The sequence below is a fragment of the Sphaerodactylus townsendi genome, linkage group LG15 (genome assembly GCF_021028975.2).
Source record: "Sphaerodactylus townsendi isolate TG3544 linkage group LG15, MPM_Stown_v2.3, whole genome shotgun sequence".
Taxonomy (NCBI): domain Eukaryota; kingdom Metazoa; phylum Chordata; class Lepidosauria; order Squamata; family Sphaerodactylidae; genus Sphaerodactylus; species Sphaerodactylus townsendi.
In genome coordinates this window covers 31,594,146-31,610,564 of record NC_059439.1, presented here as the reverse complement: position 1 = coordinate 31,610,564, position 16,419 = coordinate 31,594,146, and the positions used below count along the sequence as shown (strand labels likewise).

General features: G+C 44.9%; 1 protein-coding gene across 1 annotated transcript in view; it reads left to right on the top strand.

Annotated features, from left to right (window-relative positions):
- The first annotated feature begins 5,643 nt into the window (after nt 1-5,643).
- The window catches only part of SLC5A2 (solute carrier family 5 member 2), a 23,912-nt gene continuing 13,136 nt past the window's right edge, over nt 5,644-16,419 (top strand). The window contains exons 1-7 of the mRNA XM_048517480.1: nt 5,644-5,764; nt 9,636-9,707; nt 10,592-10,696; nt 11,964-12,023; nt 12,215-12,319; nt 13,288-13,393; nt 14,411-14,491. Coding sequence (XP_048373437.1) covers nt 5,654-5,764; nt 9,636-9,707; nt 10,592-10,696; nt 11,964-12,023; nt 12,215-12,319; nt 13,288-13,393; nt 14,411-14,491 — 640 coding nt within the window. The 5' untranslated portion in view covers nt 5,644-5,653. The remainder of the gene's footprint in view (nt 5,765-9,635; nt 9,708-10,591; nt 10,697-11,963; nt 12,024-12,214; nt 12,320-13,287; nt 13,394-14,410; nt 14,492-16,419) is intronic.

Here is a 16,419-nt window from a genome sequence, read left to right as displayed (position 1 = left end):
TACATTATTAGTCGCCATTGCTATATGGAACCTTCACGTTCAAAGGCAGGATGCCTCTCGGGGAGGCGAGGGTGTGGAGGCGGAAAAGCGGACCCAATTAGTAACCCCCTCTCGGCACACACAAATAATTAGTAACCCACTCTCGGGAACTGGTGAGAACCTGCTGGATCCCACCTCTGGTTTCCACCATCCTGTGTGACCGAAGTTAGCTAAGGCAGCCATTTTGTGGCCAGCCGCTCCTCTTGAGACAAGCTATATGGTGGCAGCCATTTTGTGGCTGTGCCCTGGTGCTGTAAAATCGCCTGCAGGCTCAAAAGGGTTGGGAGGCTGGGAGGCATGAAGCTCTTCTTGTTTTAGTTCAGAGAGACAAAGCGAACAAAAGCCTTGGTTGTTGAATGTTTCTCTCCCTGGGTGGCATGCATGCATCTATGAGGTACAGGCACCCAGTGTTCCCTTTGGAGGCATGGAACTTGTTGAAGTGACAGACAGCTCTGGCCAATATTTACACGAAAGACTTTGCACTACTAAGGGCTTTGCAGTGATGAATTTAATTTAGGATCTGAAATGTTCTTCAGTGGAAGATTGGGAACTAGAACAGTTCGGAGGGTGGGTTTTTTTTGTTTTGTTTTGTTGCAAATATTTAAAGGACCTGTCCACGCAGAGCAGTTCGGTTTGCCTGAAAATCGCAGGCAGGAACAGGTGATTTGGCTTTTGACAAACCTCACGGTTCCCTTGTGCACCGAGTGAGCCCTCAAGGGGAAGTAGATGATCTGACGTGGCGTGTGCACTGCCAGCGTTTTTTGGTGCTCAAACAGATGTCTAAGATTTCGGCTGCATCCCTATATTTCGTGGTTCCTGCTTGGTTCGACTTGTGCCACCCTGACCTCAGTCTCACAATCGCTTTGTTGTTTAGCTCCTCCAACTTTCCATCTGCACCAGACCTGTATGGCTGATCTTTATCTTCAAAGGAAAGGGAGCATCGGTTGCAGGATGTTTGGAGCCAGAAATCGTAGATTCACGTAAAGCTACGTAGTGGTTTAAGGACGGGGGGGGGGAATGTGCAGGTCTTCATCTGGGATTTTGCTTTAACCACATCCCTCCAGCTCTACTTTCTTTCTCTTATCTCTCTTTTGCCTTTTGCACCTATTTGGTCTCTTCAGGTCAAGTGTACATAACCTGGGGGTCAGATTTTCAATTGTGCACGTTTCCCCCTCTTCAAGGCTGCCCTCCGTGGACCGAGAGTTTTTCTTTGCAGTCAGAAAAAAGCACGTCGGTCCGCAGAGGACAGGTCAACCCAATACTTTTCAAGAGCCAGCGTGGTGTAGTGGTTAAGAGCAGGTGGATTCTAATTTGGAGAACCGGGTTTGATTCCCCACTCCTCCACCTGAGTGGCACAGGCTTATCTGGTGAACCAGATGTGTTTCCGCACTCCTACATTCCTGCGGGGTGACCTTGGGCCAGTCACAGTTCTCTCTGAACTCTCTCAGCCCCACCTACCTCACAAAGGGGTCTGTTGTGGGGAGAGGAAGGGAAAGGAGCTTGTAAGCCACCTTGAGTCTCCTTACAGGACAGAAAGGTGGGGTATAAATCCAAACTACTACTACTACTACTACTACTACTACTACGCAGTGGCGTAGGAGGGTAAGAGCTCGTGTATCTAATCTGGAGGAACCGGGTTTGATTCCCACTCTGCCACCTGAGCTGTGGAGGCTTATCTGGGGAATTCAGATTAGCCTGTACACTCCCACACACGCCAGCTGGGTGACCTTGGGCTAGTCACAGCTTCTCGGAGCTCTCTCAGCCCCACCCACCTCACAGGGTGTTTGTTGTGAGGGGGGAAGGGCAAGGAGATTGTAAGCCCCTTTGAGTCTCCTACAGGAGAGAAAGGGGGGATATAAATCCAAACTACTACTCCTCCTCTTCCTCTTCTTCTTCCTCTTCTTCCTCCTCCTCCTCCTCCTCCTCCTCTTCTTCTTCTTCTTCTTCTTCTTCAATGAGTGGCAGCTGTGTTTTCCGAGCGGCTAAGATTCGCATATGTGTCTGCATAGCTATGAAGACAGTTCCTTGAAAATATATTTTTAAAAAATAAGAAAACCATATATTGCCAAAATTGGAAGGCCAGCTGAGTACAACTATGTACTTTGGGATGAAAAGGCCGAACTACGTACTGTGTACTATGTACAACTATGTACTTTGGGCTCCAAAGGCGCCCAGGATCAGAGCCCACAGAGCAAATATCCCTTCAGCTGCACCCAAAATGTCAGGTGCAAGCTGAGGGCGAAACTGTCCAGAGAGCAAAATGGTCAGGCGAGAAACATCGGATGCCTCCTGAACTTTGTATTCCCCACCCCCAGGCAGGAGACGACTTACAGGCAGCTTAGGGTGAAAAGGTGCACTTTGAAGCATTTTTTTTAAAGAAGACATCTTGAGCAGAGATAAGGCATCCTAAGACTTTGGGGGGTTGTTCAGAGCGCCTTCCCAGGACACCTTCTTTTTAGCATCCTTCGGACATCCTATTTCAGCTGTTTGTAGGCGAAACGAGCGAGGATAAGTGGAAAAGTTGGCTGGATCCACGCCTAAGAGCAGTATCTCAATGTGAGGTTTATTTAAATAACCACTCTGCATTGCAAATGTCAAATTTACACGGGCCACGATAAACATCTGAATTATCACTTTCTTTCCCTCATTAATAACGTCTACTCAGAAGAGCAATAACACTAATGACTCAAAATATAATTGTAAGTAAATAGCATTTATATAAGGTTAGAGTGTTCAAAGCATTCCATGCACCCCATAGCATTTTAACTAGGGTTGTTGTGGGTTTTCCGGGTTGTATTGCTGTGTTCCAGTAACTAGGGTTGTCCAGTCCAGCTTGGTAAATTTAGGGGTGAAGTTTGGGTAGAGCAGAGTTTGTGGAAAAGAAGGACGTTCCATGGGGATGTAACTCTATAGGGTCTCCTTTCCAAAACTATCACTTCCTCCTAGAAAACTGATCTCTATAGTCTAGCGATGTGAGGTAATTCCAGGAGAGTCCCAGACCCCACCTGGATGATGGCAGCCCCACTTACAACCCTGTAAGGTAGATCACTATTATTATGCCTGTATTATGGGACTTTGTGGGGAGGCTGCAGCAGAAAGAGTGGTTTCTCGCCTCAGCTCACGTTGTACATTTATGGTGCTGAAGTGAAATTTGAGCTACGACCTTCCTGTCTTATAGCAACTATGGTAAGTTAAAGTACTTAAAATTAGAGTTACTTTTTGAAGAAGAAGAAGAAGAAGAAGAAGAAGAAGAAGAAGAAGAAGAAGAAGAAGAAGAAGAAGAAGAAGAATTGGATTTATATCCCCCCCCCTTTCTCTCAAGGGGGCTTACAATTTCCTTTCCCTCCCCGCCCCCCCCCCACAACAAATATCCTGTGAGGTGGGTGGGGCTGAGAGAGCTCCGAAGAACTGTGACTAGCCCAAAGTCACCTAGCTGGCATGTGTTGGAGTGCACAAGCTAATCTACTTCACCAGATAAGCCTCCACAGCTCAAGGGGCAGAGCGGGGAATCAAACCCGGTTCTCCAGATTACAGCGCACGTACACCTGTTCTTCACCACTACACCACGCTTTAGGGTCACATGCAAAAATACCCTTTCCGAAAAGCCACTGGGAACAGCTTTCTACAGACCCTCCCAGTTCGCGTGACATAACCTAATCGAATCCAGACTCCGGAGCCTTTATAGGTGCAACTCTATTCAACGTCCTGCCATTCCAGCAATAAAATGTGTAAGGACAAGGGGCAGAGGAATTTCGGCTCTCGTCCTTTTGAAAACGTTCTCGGGGGAACTCTGTTTTTCTCGACAGCTTACGACATTTCCATTTCCCTTTTTTTTTTTTTTTACCATTGCTGGCTTGTTCATAAAATTTTCAACAATGTTATTGTAAGCCTTGCTCCTCTATGGTTTTAGGAGTCAATTGCTGTAATCGTTTTTATATGTATTTTCATATCTGCTAGAAGGCTGTTAAGTGGCCTGCAGAAAAAAATCATAAATAAAAGATTTGTTAGGTAACCCGACTATTGAAGCAGAATTAACCTGATGGGGGTAGAGCGCCCTCTGGTGGTGGCAACGTGACAGAAGCAGCCGGATACCAAATGACCATTGCAAAACACGAATAGGTTTTCAGAGAATTAATATTCCTGGCACTGCCCTGAAAATCTACTTTCATTGCTTAAAAAAAGGCAACCTAGGAACATCAACAGGCAAAGCTTTTTTTCATCTTGGAGGTGGAGTGATGTTGGGATTTTTCAAGTGTATGCCACAACTCAGTTATAAAAGAGTCAACCGTTTTGTAAACTTTTATAAAGACACAGACAAAGGAAACAAAGGCCAGGATACTTCTATTCAGATGCTCCCACCAGTGACCTTGCTATCTCCATTGTTACTCCCATGCTATAGACTTCATTGTTACTCATACTTCTATTCAGATGCCCTCAACTACTGACCTGGTTGTCTTCTTTGTTACTCACAGACAGTGTTTCATCACCCACCCTGGACACTCCAACAGGTATATATACTCCACTTGCTTTCCCAACATCAGATCCTCTGAAGATGCCAGCCACAGATGCAGGCGAAACGTCAGGAGAGAATGCTGCTAGAACACGGCCATACAGCCCGGAAACCACACAGCACCCAAGTCAACCGTTTGTATGTAAACAGGTGGCTGAAGCCGCTGTTTGTGACCTGGTCTATTGATTAGCTATTGGCCAGTCAGATAGCCACTGCTTACATGTTAGCGAGCACGTACATCTGAAGTTATAAAGTTAACTCTGTTTATTGTCAAAGGCTTTCACAGCCGGATTCAACTGGTTGTGGTGGGTTTTCCGGGCTGTGTGGCCGTGGTCTGGTCGATCTTGTTCCTAACGTTTCGCCTGCATCTGTGGCTGGCATCTTCAGAGGTGTATCACAGAGGGAAGTCTGCCGCACAGTGTGTAACAGAAGTCTGTTGTGCAGTGTCTGTTACAGTGTGTAACAGACTGTGATACACCTCTGAAGATGCCAGCCACAGATGCAGGCGAAACGTTAGGAACAAGATCTACCAGACCACGGCTACACAGCCCGGAAAACCCACCACAACCAGTTAACTCTGTTTCTTTGAGCTGACACGACATCACCGCCACCACAAGACAGGTACCAAGATGTAACCAAACGTACAATAATGTAAATATGTAACAGGAAAGAAAGGATTTCTTATTCTATCTCCATGTAACCCTCCCTTTATAGTTAGTAAACTCATAATATAAAAAGCAACTGAGAATCTGTCTCTCCTGTTCCACTCTGCTAACAGATGTATACACCCAACAAGTCATCAGGAAAGTGTTGCAGTTTGTACTTGCTTATTATGGGGCTATGAAAAGCTGAGAGCTTCTGTTCACAAAGAGGTCACAGCTTTGGACAGGATTCTGGGATGCTGTCAGTTCCTATTCTGCCATCCTGTCCCCCTCCTATCTTTCCCCCTAAGCCTTCCCTTCACGTACACTCCAAGTTAATCGCACATCCAACCTATAACTGAGTTTGTCATTAACCGTCCACGTGGGACTCCTCCTGAGAAGACACCCCCGGTCGCTTCTTGAGCTATGCCCAGTTGGAAAATTTGGAACCTACTGTCGCACCATGGAGCAGGAATCGCACGTCAGCGAGCTGCAGAAAACATCGATCCGGAACCCCGCGGACATTTCTGTCATCTCCTTCTACTTCCTTGTGGTCATCGGAGTCGGGCTGTGGGTATGTGGATGGGCTTCTTACATCGCAAGGCTTTCCAAAAATGAGGAAATGGCCTTTATTCCTCCCCATGGCCACCTGGCTATAGAGAGGGAACTGGGGACAGCCAATAGCTGACTCTGTAATTCAGATCAAAGCTGAATGTATCCGGCAAAGCTGCTTAGGGCAAATGCCCAACTTAAAACTGAGCATTATAACCAGAAACCCAAGAACTGAACCCAAAATGCTTGCGACACAATTCTTAACAAAAGATCATTTTTTATTCTCTCCTGTTCAAACGTCTCTAATAATCGAGTCAGCACTTGACCCGTTGCTCTCCATATAGCGATTTGCCCACCTTTATGTAGCAAGCCTTTATTGGCATAGGCAACAGTACAACAATACTAAAAAACGGATTAAAAAGCATATACAATGCAGGAAATAAATGTTAGGTCGAAGGAAATCTACTGGCGTTTAGTAATTTCCAGGAGAAAGTCTGCCACTATCATACAGAGAGAAGGATCAGGATTGTCCAACAAGTAGTGTAATCTAATTAAATCGGGGAGATGGGGTAAATGTAAGGGAGTAAGATTCACATACTTGGATCTGATTTCCTTGAATCTGAGACAGTGTAGTAATTGGTGGGCCTGAGATTCAACTGAGCCATCGTTACATGGGCACAATCCTTTAGCCTTTTCTTGCTTATTAAATCTGCCATATGGCAGATTTACCTACCTTTGCCTCCGTGCGCTTACTTTCTCTTCCTGCTAATTCATCTCTTTCCTTCCATAGCTTCCTATGTAATCCCAAACATATAACATCCTTTCCCTCTTCTTTACACCCCTTACTATATTATCTTCCAGTTGTTTATTCTTTGTACATCCCTGACTATTCAAAAAAAATGCTCGAAAGAAGAGCTAGGGACAGTCAAGGTTTCAGAAACTCACATGAAATGCAAACGATTCCATCATAAAATGTCATCATAAGTAATAATAGACGTGAGAAATCTGTTAAAAAGTGGTTTCCTATTACCTCTGGCTTTACAGGGACGAGTGGGTAGCCCCCATTAAGTTTACATTTGTTTGTCTTTTTGAAAGTGGTGGTATTCATCACTGTTGGTTTCGTGTATTTGTTTATATTGCATAGTACATTGTGCAGTTTTAATATGGAATCTACAAAATATTGGTACACATAACGAACATCATTTGTATGTATAATATTTGTGCAAGTGAAGAAGAGAAGAAGAGTTTGGATTTATATCCCCCTTTCTCTCCTGCAGGAGACTCAAAGGGGCTTACAATCTCCTTGCCCTTCCCCCCTCACAACAAACACCCTGTGAGGTGGGTGGGGCTGAGAGAGCTCCGAGAAGCTGTGACTAGCCCAAGGTCACCCAGCTGGCGTGTGTGGGAGTGCACAGGCTAATCTGAATTCCCCAGATAAGCCTCCACAGCTCAGGTGGCAGAGCTGGGAATCAAACCCGGTTCCTCCAGATTAGATGCACGAGCTCTTAACCTCCTACGCCACTGCTGCTTGATGGATGCATAAATAACTGTGCTACTTGATGGATGCATAGATAACATTAAAATTGATATGTTTTATGAGGAAAATGCAGCATTGAAAACAAAAAAGAATCATGGATTAAATTCCATCTGGGGACAAGTGAACTCAAAATAGGGGTTTTCAGGTCAACGCAACAGAGGCAGAAATTAAAAATCACTTCAACTCTTGACCTTACAATCCTTTGATTTCAGTGGACTTAGACTGCAGTAACTACAGGGATGACTGCATTATTGTACAAATGTCTCTCTCAGATAGACGGCCCAGGAGAAGACTTCTCTTAAACCACCCAAGAGGTGCTGCCAGTGCACACTGGCAGATCTGGTGTTGAGCAGAGTTGCCGATCAAGATTTGACTTAAGCGAAATTCAAAGTAAATGTAGAGGTCGCTTCTCAAGTGAAACGTCAGAGGAATTTTGAAGGAAGCTAAGAGTATTCTTGATATGCCAAATTTCCAGTTCTGAACATCACAGGGTCTGGGCTAAACTGACCACTGATTGGAAATAATATGGATTCTCATGACTTTTGTCCTTTGCCGCTTTCCAAGCATCGCTGTTCATCCTCCGAAATGAAGCATTCTTTTTGTCTGCCTGTTGTTTTTTTTTGCAACGAAGGGCACGATCCCTACGACAGCCTAGAAATTTAAAAGTTCCATGAACATGGCTGAATTCTAGAACTGCAATGCCATTCCTGAGTGTAGAATCCATTAGGAGATGCAACAACCTGTAAGATGGGACTGAAAGAGTAAAAGATATTCCACTGGGCAAATGGTTGAGGTAGCAATGGCTTTCCAGCTAGCTGACCTCCCAAATCCACCCCTCCCCTCCCTTCTCTTGATACGACTCAAATTAATGTTGGGATGGGAGGGAGCGATCTTATAGACGGTAAATTAAGTTCTTGTATTGTCGAAGGCTTTCACAGCCGGAATCACTTGGGTGCTGTGTGGTTTCCGGGCTGTATGGCTGTGTTCTAGCAGCATTCTCTTCTGACGTTTCGCCTGCATCTGTGGCTGGCATCTTCAGGGGATCCTCTGAAGATGCCAGCCACAGATGCAGGCGAAACGTCAGGAGAGAATGCTGCTAGAACACGGCCATGCAGCCCGGAAACCACACAGCACCCAAATTAAGTTCTTAATTTTTTCAACTGGCAATGAAAGTTTAATTGAGTATTTATTGGTGCCATAGTAATTTATAAGAATTCTAGCTGATTGCTATTGAACTTTTATTATTATAAGTTTTTAAATGCTGCTTATAGATGATTTTATTCATATATTGTAAGCCGCCTTGAGTCACTATACACACACACAGAGGACAGAAATACTGTCTCCCTCCTTTAAAAGAAGGTGGATAGATAGCTGATATTCTTGCTAGTTGTTTTTCATTTTTATTTATTGCATTAGTTGAATGCAATTTGTTCATATTTTAATAGATGCATTATAGATCGCTTGGTAGGAAAAGAGTATGCAATTTTAATGACTTCAGTACAAATTATGTAGATACAAACTATGATGATCTAGAACAGTGGTGGCGAACCTATGGCACAGGTGCCAGAGGTGTCACTCAGAGCCCTTTCTGTGGGCACATGCTAGGCTGGCCTGGGCTGCTGGGCTCAATTATTAGCATTAAACCTAAGTCCTAGTTTTGGGGAATTTTCATGCGAAGAACTAAATCCTTTACCTAGGAGTAAAGCGATCCTTTACCTAGGAGTAAGTTCGGTTGCTAGCAATGGGGCTTGCTTCTGAGTAAACCCTCCTAGGGTCGTGATTCGTCCCTTGGAAGAGTTGCATGGTTGCTTCAAAGCAAAGCCACCGGCTACCACCAAGCTTACTCCCGAGTACCGCACGCCTCGGAGCCAAGCATTTTTTCTAAACTAAAACCTCAGGTATTCGGGTTAAATTGCCGTGTTGGCACTTTGCAATAAATAAGTGGGTTTTGGGTTGCAATTTGGGCACTCGGTCTCGAAAAGGTTCGCCACCGCTGATCTAGAATCTAAACACCACACTATGGCTTTACTTTAATCTCTCTTTCTCATAATGTTCCTTTGCCCCACAACTTGGCAAGTGTCATGCCCAGATTTTCTGCTTTTCAGTCTTTCACACAGTTTCTTGTCTTTGATCGCAGGCCTCATCTCTCCAGAGGGGTTAATTATTATCAAATTACTGAGCTCAGGAATGTACGAACAGCTGGTAATTAGGTGTATAGTCAAGATATCAGCAACTGAATAGTCTTTTTCACTCCCTTTCAAGGCTCCACGCAAGTCAAGGAGCCACGTTAAAATGGCACCCTCCTTCCATAAAGTCTGTTCGCACCACGTTATTCTCTCTGTTTCTTATCTCGCAGTCCATGTGCCGGACCAACCGAGGAACGGTTGGGGGATATTTCTTGGCTGGTCGGAGCATGGTGTGGTGGCCGGTGAGTAAAAAGAAAGCAGAAAGGGCCAAAGGGAATGGAGGTTCTTCCCAAGAGAGGGGGCAAACTCCACACCAGGGAAAACAGCTAAAGCAGTGGTGGCGAACCTATGGCACGGGTGCCAGAGGTGGCACTCAGAGCCCTCTCTGTGGGCACACGCAAACAGAGTGCCCCCCCCACACACACACACATCTAGGCTGGCCTGGGCTGCTGGGCTCGATTATTAGCATTAAACCTAAGACCTAGTTTTGGGGAAGCAGTGTAGGTAACCTGTTAAACTCCACTGATTGTCATGCAAAGAACTAAAGCGGATCCTTTACTTGGGATTAAGCTCAGTTGCTGGCCATGGGGCTTGCTTTTGAGCAAACCCTCCTAGGGTCGTGATTCACCCATTGGAAGAGTTGCACGGTTGCTTCAAAACAAAGCAATATTGACCACCAAGCTTACTCCCGAGTAACACATGCCTCGGAGCCAACCATTTTTCTAAACGAAAACCTCCGTTTTCGGGTTAAAATGCCGGGTTGGCACTTTGCGATAAATAAGTGGGTTTGGGGTTGCAGTTTGGGCACTCGGTCTCAAAAAGGTTCGCCATCACTGAGCTAAAGGGATGGACGGCCTGAGTGAAATAAAATCGTGAGTAAGAGAGGATGGAAGGACAGAAAGATTCGCAAGGTCAAGTGCCGAAAGTCCTTGTAGGGAAAACAGAAAGGGGACCGAGAGAGATCCAAAAGCGAAAGAAATAAAATGTTCGGGATACTCGGCGCTTTGGAAGATGCAAATGACAGCTGCCAACTCCAGCTGATGGCATCTGTATTTGGGCCTGTGTGTGGATGTGGAAAAAGTCAAGGCCCTGACCTATTCTTCATTGGCAATTTGTTTCCCTGCAGATTGGTGCTTCTCTGTTCGCCAGCAACATTGGCAGCGGGCATTTTGTGGGTTTGGCCGGCACCGGCGCAGCTAACGGCCTGGCAGTGGCAGGATTCGAATGGAACGTAAGTGTAACCTCTATCTGTGGGTTCTGTGGGGCAGAACCTGGAATGAGTTTGCAACAACAAATTTTAAAAAATGGTTTACTTTCTTAACACATAACATATAGCATTAACATTTAACATCACACTTCAAGGTCCTGTTCAGGTTGCATTTTCAAGTCCTTATATTTACAGTCTACTGATACTGCCAAGTCCAATTCTTCTTTGCAAGTGGGTTGGCTCCTGAAGACTCCAAGGGCTTGAGGAACAGGATTCAACATGATGAAGGTTTCCAGGAGAACTCTCACCCATTACAACCACAAAAAGAAACCCTGAAACAATAAACTCCAACATTTACAACGCAGCAAAAATAAACAACTACCTTCCCACTAGTTCCCAACAACATTGCAGTTACCTTAACAAGGTGTTACGGGCTTATACCAACCAAGGTCTGAGTCTGGTAGCCTTGTCTCCTCCAAACTACATGAGCTCTGCAGCCTCCTGCTGCTTTGAGTCTCCACCCCTTTCTGGCTCAACCCATTCTGAGCATGGGGGTTACATAAGCAGCGGGCTACGGGCTTCGTGCTTATTTGTGGGGACACAGCCGTGCGGGGTGATGGGAAGGAGAACCCTTTGGTGGCAAAAATCATTTGATAACACGACAGCTGGTTGCCAAGATGCAAAACCCTTTGTCATAGTCCTGGTCAATTACTTCTCACCTACCTGACACGCATTTGGGGGCTTTTTGTAGACATTTAACAGGTACCTGTGGCTTTGTCACTATGAGAACTTCACCTGTTCCATTTCTGCCTCTCTTCCAGAGGTGGGATCCAGCAGGTTCTCACAGGTTCCCGAGAGTAGGTTATTAATGATTTGTGTGTGCCGAGAGGGGGTGACTAATTGGTGGTTTTGCCACGTGATGTTTGCCTTAGTGACGCCCCTCCTCTCAGCAGTAGCGCGCAGAACTTGAAGCCGTCTAGCAGGAGGTGCACCGGCGTGCGTGGCAGCCTGCGCCTGCGTGCACTCGTTTCCCGCCCAAGGACCGGCGCAGCGGCTGCGTCCTTGCCACAGCCCCGCGGAATGCCCCGCCCCAGAATGCCCGGCCACGCCCCCGTTGTGCCCCGCCCAGCCCCATTGGCGCTACGCCACAGTTTGAATCCCACCACCATGGGCACCTGTTACTAAAATTTTTGGATTCCACCATGGCTCTCTTCTCTTCCCCCACCCCCCTGACCACCTGATCTGCCCCAGACTGCCCAGTTGACCGCCTCCTTCCCTTCTTTTCTTCCAGGCAATGTTTATTATCCTTCTCCTTGGTTGGCTCTTTGTCCCGGTTTACCTCACGGCTGGGGTAAGAGAGACCTACTTACATGAAAATGCGGGGAAGGGTAACAACAGGGGGTTGTGAGTGGGATAGAAAAAGTAGGATTCTGGACTCCCTCCAGCTCAAATATTTCCCTCCTCTTGACTAAACACAGCGTTTACCTTTAGCCAGGTGAGGATGTTAGTTCTGTCTCCCTTGACCGCGTTCCCTCTTTGCAGGTCATCACAATGCCCCAGTACCTGAAAAAACGCTTCGGAGGACAGCGCATCCGCCTCTACCTCTCCGTTCTTTCCCTTTTCATGTACATCTTCACCAAAATCTCGGTAGGTCGCTTTTCCCGTGGTAAGGGAGAGGGTCGGGAAACGCCAGCTTCAAAAAGAAGGCTCTGGATATTCCTTTTCATCCAAGGGGGAAAGCGTATCTTAAAGGCGCGCAGAATTGCCCGGCGTTTACCTCGTCTGTTTTCTTTTGGTCGCTTCTGACCCATAAGCATTAATGTTGGGGTGAGTGCCATTAAAAAAAGGGCACCTTAGATAAGACACCTTAGACACTGGGTGTGATCTCAGCAATTGGCCAGGCCAGGCTTTCCTGCTAAATATGGTAGTCAGGAGCTGTTGTGGGATCCAAAAATTTTAGTAACAGGTTCCCATGGTGGTGGGATTCAAACAGTGGGGTAGCGCCAATGGGGCTGGGCGGGGCATGACGGGCGCGTGACCGGGCATTCCAAGGGCGGGGCATTAATAATTTCTCTGTTACTGTAAAAAAACTCTTACTGTAAAAAAAAAGTTCCTAATTTCCAGGTGGTATCTTTCTGTCCATAATTTAAACTCATTATAGCAAGTCCTATCGTCTACTGCCAACAGAAACAACTACTTCTCCTCTAATGGACTGCCTGCCAAATACTTAATACTTTCAAATACTTAATTTTGTTTCTAGAAATCAAAAGAAGGATACTTTCCTGAAACAAGGAACTTTACCGTATTTCTAAAACATGTTTTTACAACAGCCCAACAGGGAGAATTATCCCATTTTCCACCTTCGCTAACCAGCCACATAGGAAACAACAGGGCTTGATGATTTTTGGAGCTAATGGAATTTCTAACGGAAATGCGGACCCAATTAGTCACTCCCTCTCGGCACACACAAATAATTAGCAACCCACTCTCGGGAACTGGTGAGAACCTGCTGGATCCCACCTCTGGGTCAGGAGATGGGGGAGAGAATCTCTCTCCTTCTCCGTAGATGCCACTGCTTTGATGCCCGCTGTTTTTCTCCCTGCCCATCCCTGCAGGTGGACATGTTCTCGGGCGCCGTCTTCATTCAGCAGGCCCTGGACTGGAACATTTATGTGGCCGTCGTTGCCCTCTTGATCATCACCACCATTTATACAGTGACAGGTAAACCCAGGGTTACTCAATGGTTGGGGCAGAGAGGAGGCTACCTTGCTGGGTGACTTTGGGCTAGTCACAGACACAGACACACACACACACACACACACCCTAACCTACCTCTTTTTGGTTTCCTGTTGGAGGAGAAAGATGGGATATAAACACAGTAAATACATATTTTATGTGCTGTTATTGGAACAGCTGTATTGTGAGCTGCCTCGAGCCCTTTGGGGGTGAGGCAGCCTATACATCTAATTAATAATAATAATAATAATAATAATAATAATAATAATAATAATAATAATAATAATGAGGAGGAGGAGGAGGAGGAGGAGAAGGAGAAGGAGAAGGAGAAGGAGAAGGAGAAGGAGAAGGAGAAGGAGAAGAAGAAGAAGAAGAAGAAGAAGAAGAAGAAGAAGAAGAAGAAGAAGAAGAAGAAGAAGAAGAAGAAGAAGAAGAAGAAGAAGAAGAAGAAGAAGAAGAAGAAGAAAGTGGTCAACATAGCAGCATGTAGCAGTTTTCTCACCAGCGTCTCTTTACTCAAGGTACCGTTTACCAGTGGAAGTGCTGCCTACCATAAACAGCACAAGAATCTTTCCCCCCCAATTTTTTTTTACAAAAATCATCGGTTAAGACACTGGCTTTATATCCTGCTCTTGATTTTCCCTGTAGTATTCTTGAGAGCCATCCTTGAAACACTTAGGGCATTTTCACGCATGCAGAATTATGCACTTTCAATCCACTTTGCAACTGGATTTTTCTGTGCAGAATAGCAAAATCCACTTGCAAACAATTGTGAAAGTGGATTGAAAGTGCCTTATTCTGCGTGTGCGGAAGGGGCCTAAGAGGCTGGATCAAATGGATCAGTACCCTGACTCAAAGAGCATTTTTTAATAACATTTATGTTCTTACCAAGAAAGGGAAGCAATTTGGGGAAGGTTTCTAAGGTTGTGCCTGAGGTCCCAGTTTGCAGCGTTTCACAAATTGGCAACGCTGAACTGTAAATGACTCTCACCTCTTCTCCAGGTGGGTTGGCAGCACTGATGTACACAGACACCGTCCAGACTTTTGTCATGATTGGTGGATCCTTTATCCTCATGGGGTTTGGTGAGTACATTTCTAGTCGGAGTCGCTACATGCATGTCAGCCTCATAGAATCATAGAGTTGGAAGAGACCCCAAGGGCCATCGAGTCCAACCCTCCTGCCATGCAGGAACACACAACCAAAGCACTCCTGATGGCTGGCCATCCAGCCTCTGTTGAAAAACCTCCAAAGAAGGAGACTCCACCACACTCCGAGGCAGTGAATTCCACTTGCCTGTTTCCATTTACAACAGAGCCCGCAGAGAAAACGCTAGATGCTGTCCAGAGATAATGGCTGGCACTCGTTTTCTCCTAGTTTTTTTGCCTCAACCCCCAGCAACACTGGACAGAGTTGACACAATAGCCAAAAAAATGTGTCCTGTAATATTTACCCTAGTAACACAAGCGAGTTCACACCCTAAGAAGCTGAATGGTGCTATGTGTTTTGAAGTATCTAATATTTTTTAACATTTGAACAGGACCCAATTGGTAGAAGCCATGGGATGTTAAGAGCTCTTATACATATTATTAAGAAGAGACAAACAAATCCCAAAGATAAGAATCCCAAAGATAAGATAATCCCAAGCCAGAGTATACAAACAATTTTACTGGAAGAGTGGTTTTTTAGTTTAAAACGGCAATATCAAGCGCGATGCGTTCTGTTTGATGCTTGCTTGCAATATACGTCCTACCTCACAAGGTTGTCCTTGAATTGACTTTCTATGAGCAACTTCTTGGATAGCGTCAGCTGGAGAGCCAATTTCATGAATGGACTGAGTCTACAAAGAGTTGTTACCTATTATGAATGAAGTGTCTATTTTGACTTGGACAAAAGTATTATGTGAATGGGAATTTAGCTGTGTATTACACCACAGTAAAATACTTTCCTTGAATGAGACTTACGAAGAAATTGCTGTGTTAAATTGTGACTGAAATATTGTTTGTTACCTAACATTTGTGGTTAATTATGAAATGGTTTTTCTGTATATAATTCTTCTATGAAGCAATAGGTTTGTATAACTTTGTATAACTTAGGTTTGTATAACTTTGGTACAAAGAAATTTTTGTTTATGTTGTTATTCCTATGAAGCAATAGGAAAAATACATATATATGAAAATAATCTCCAAGTCAAGTACATGTTTTCATGTTATTATACTATTACCCTGTGGGTCCTGTTCAAATGTTAAAAAATATGAGATACTTCAAAACACATAGCACCATTCAGTTTCTTAGGGTGTGAACTTGCTTGTGTTACTGGGGTTTCCTTCACACTCTGACCTTGTTTACGTCTGTAATATTTACCGACTTTTCTCGAACGTTGCAGCTATTTGTGGCATGAAGATTCTTGTGTTCTAACTAGGAAAACTTTTTAAAAAATAATCTGCAATTTGGGGGGGGGATTTCTTTGTGCTTTAATGTGTGCAGAAAGCAGGATGGGATGAGGGGCAGTTAGAAAGGGCTGGGAATTAGCAGCAGGAATGGGAAATTAGCAAGTAGGCATTTGTATATAAACCTTTATTAGGCATAGAATCCATATAACAGCCAACATTGTCCAAACAAGTATCCCATACATGGGAACCATCGCAGGTAATCATTTCAAAGTTTCTATAAGGAACCTAGCTACAAAAGTTAAAAAAAATCTCCGGTGAGAATTGTTGCTTAGTAGAAGCGTAATGTTCCCCACGGTAGAGTATTCATTAAAAGATTACAGGACAGAGGGCAAGAGTCTGGTCCTAGATCCCTCGTGATTTGGAGACAGTCCGAAGGCAATATATGTTTGCATGGTTTGAATCGCTGTGATACAATCGAGGGACATTTCAGCTCTTGCAGGTCGATTTTGAGGAACCTTCCTTGTAGCATAGAACAGGGAAGGGAGTTACATCGAGCCTAGTGATTATCCATCTATGCTTGGGCTCCTGATGAAACTCAAAATAATCTGCCATGTGATTGA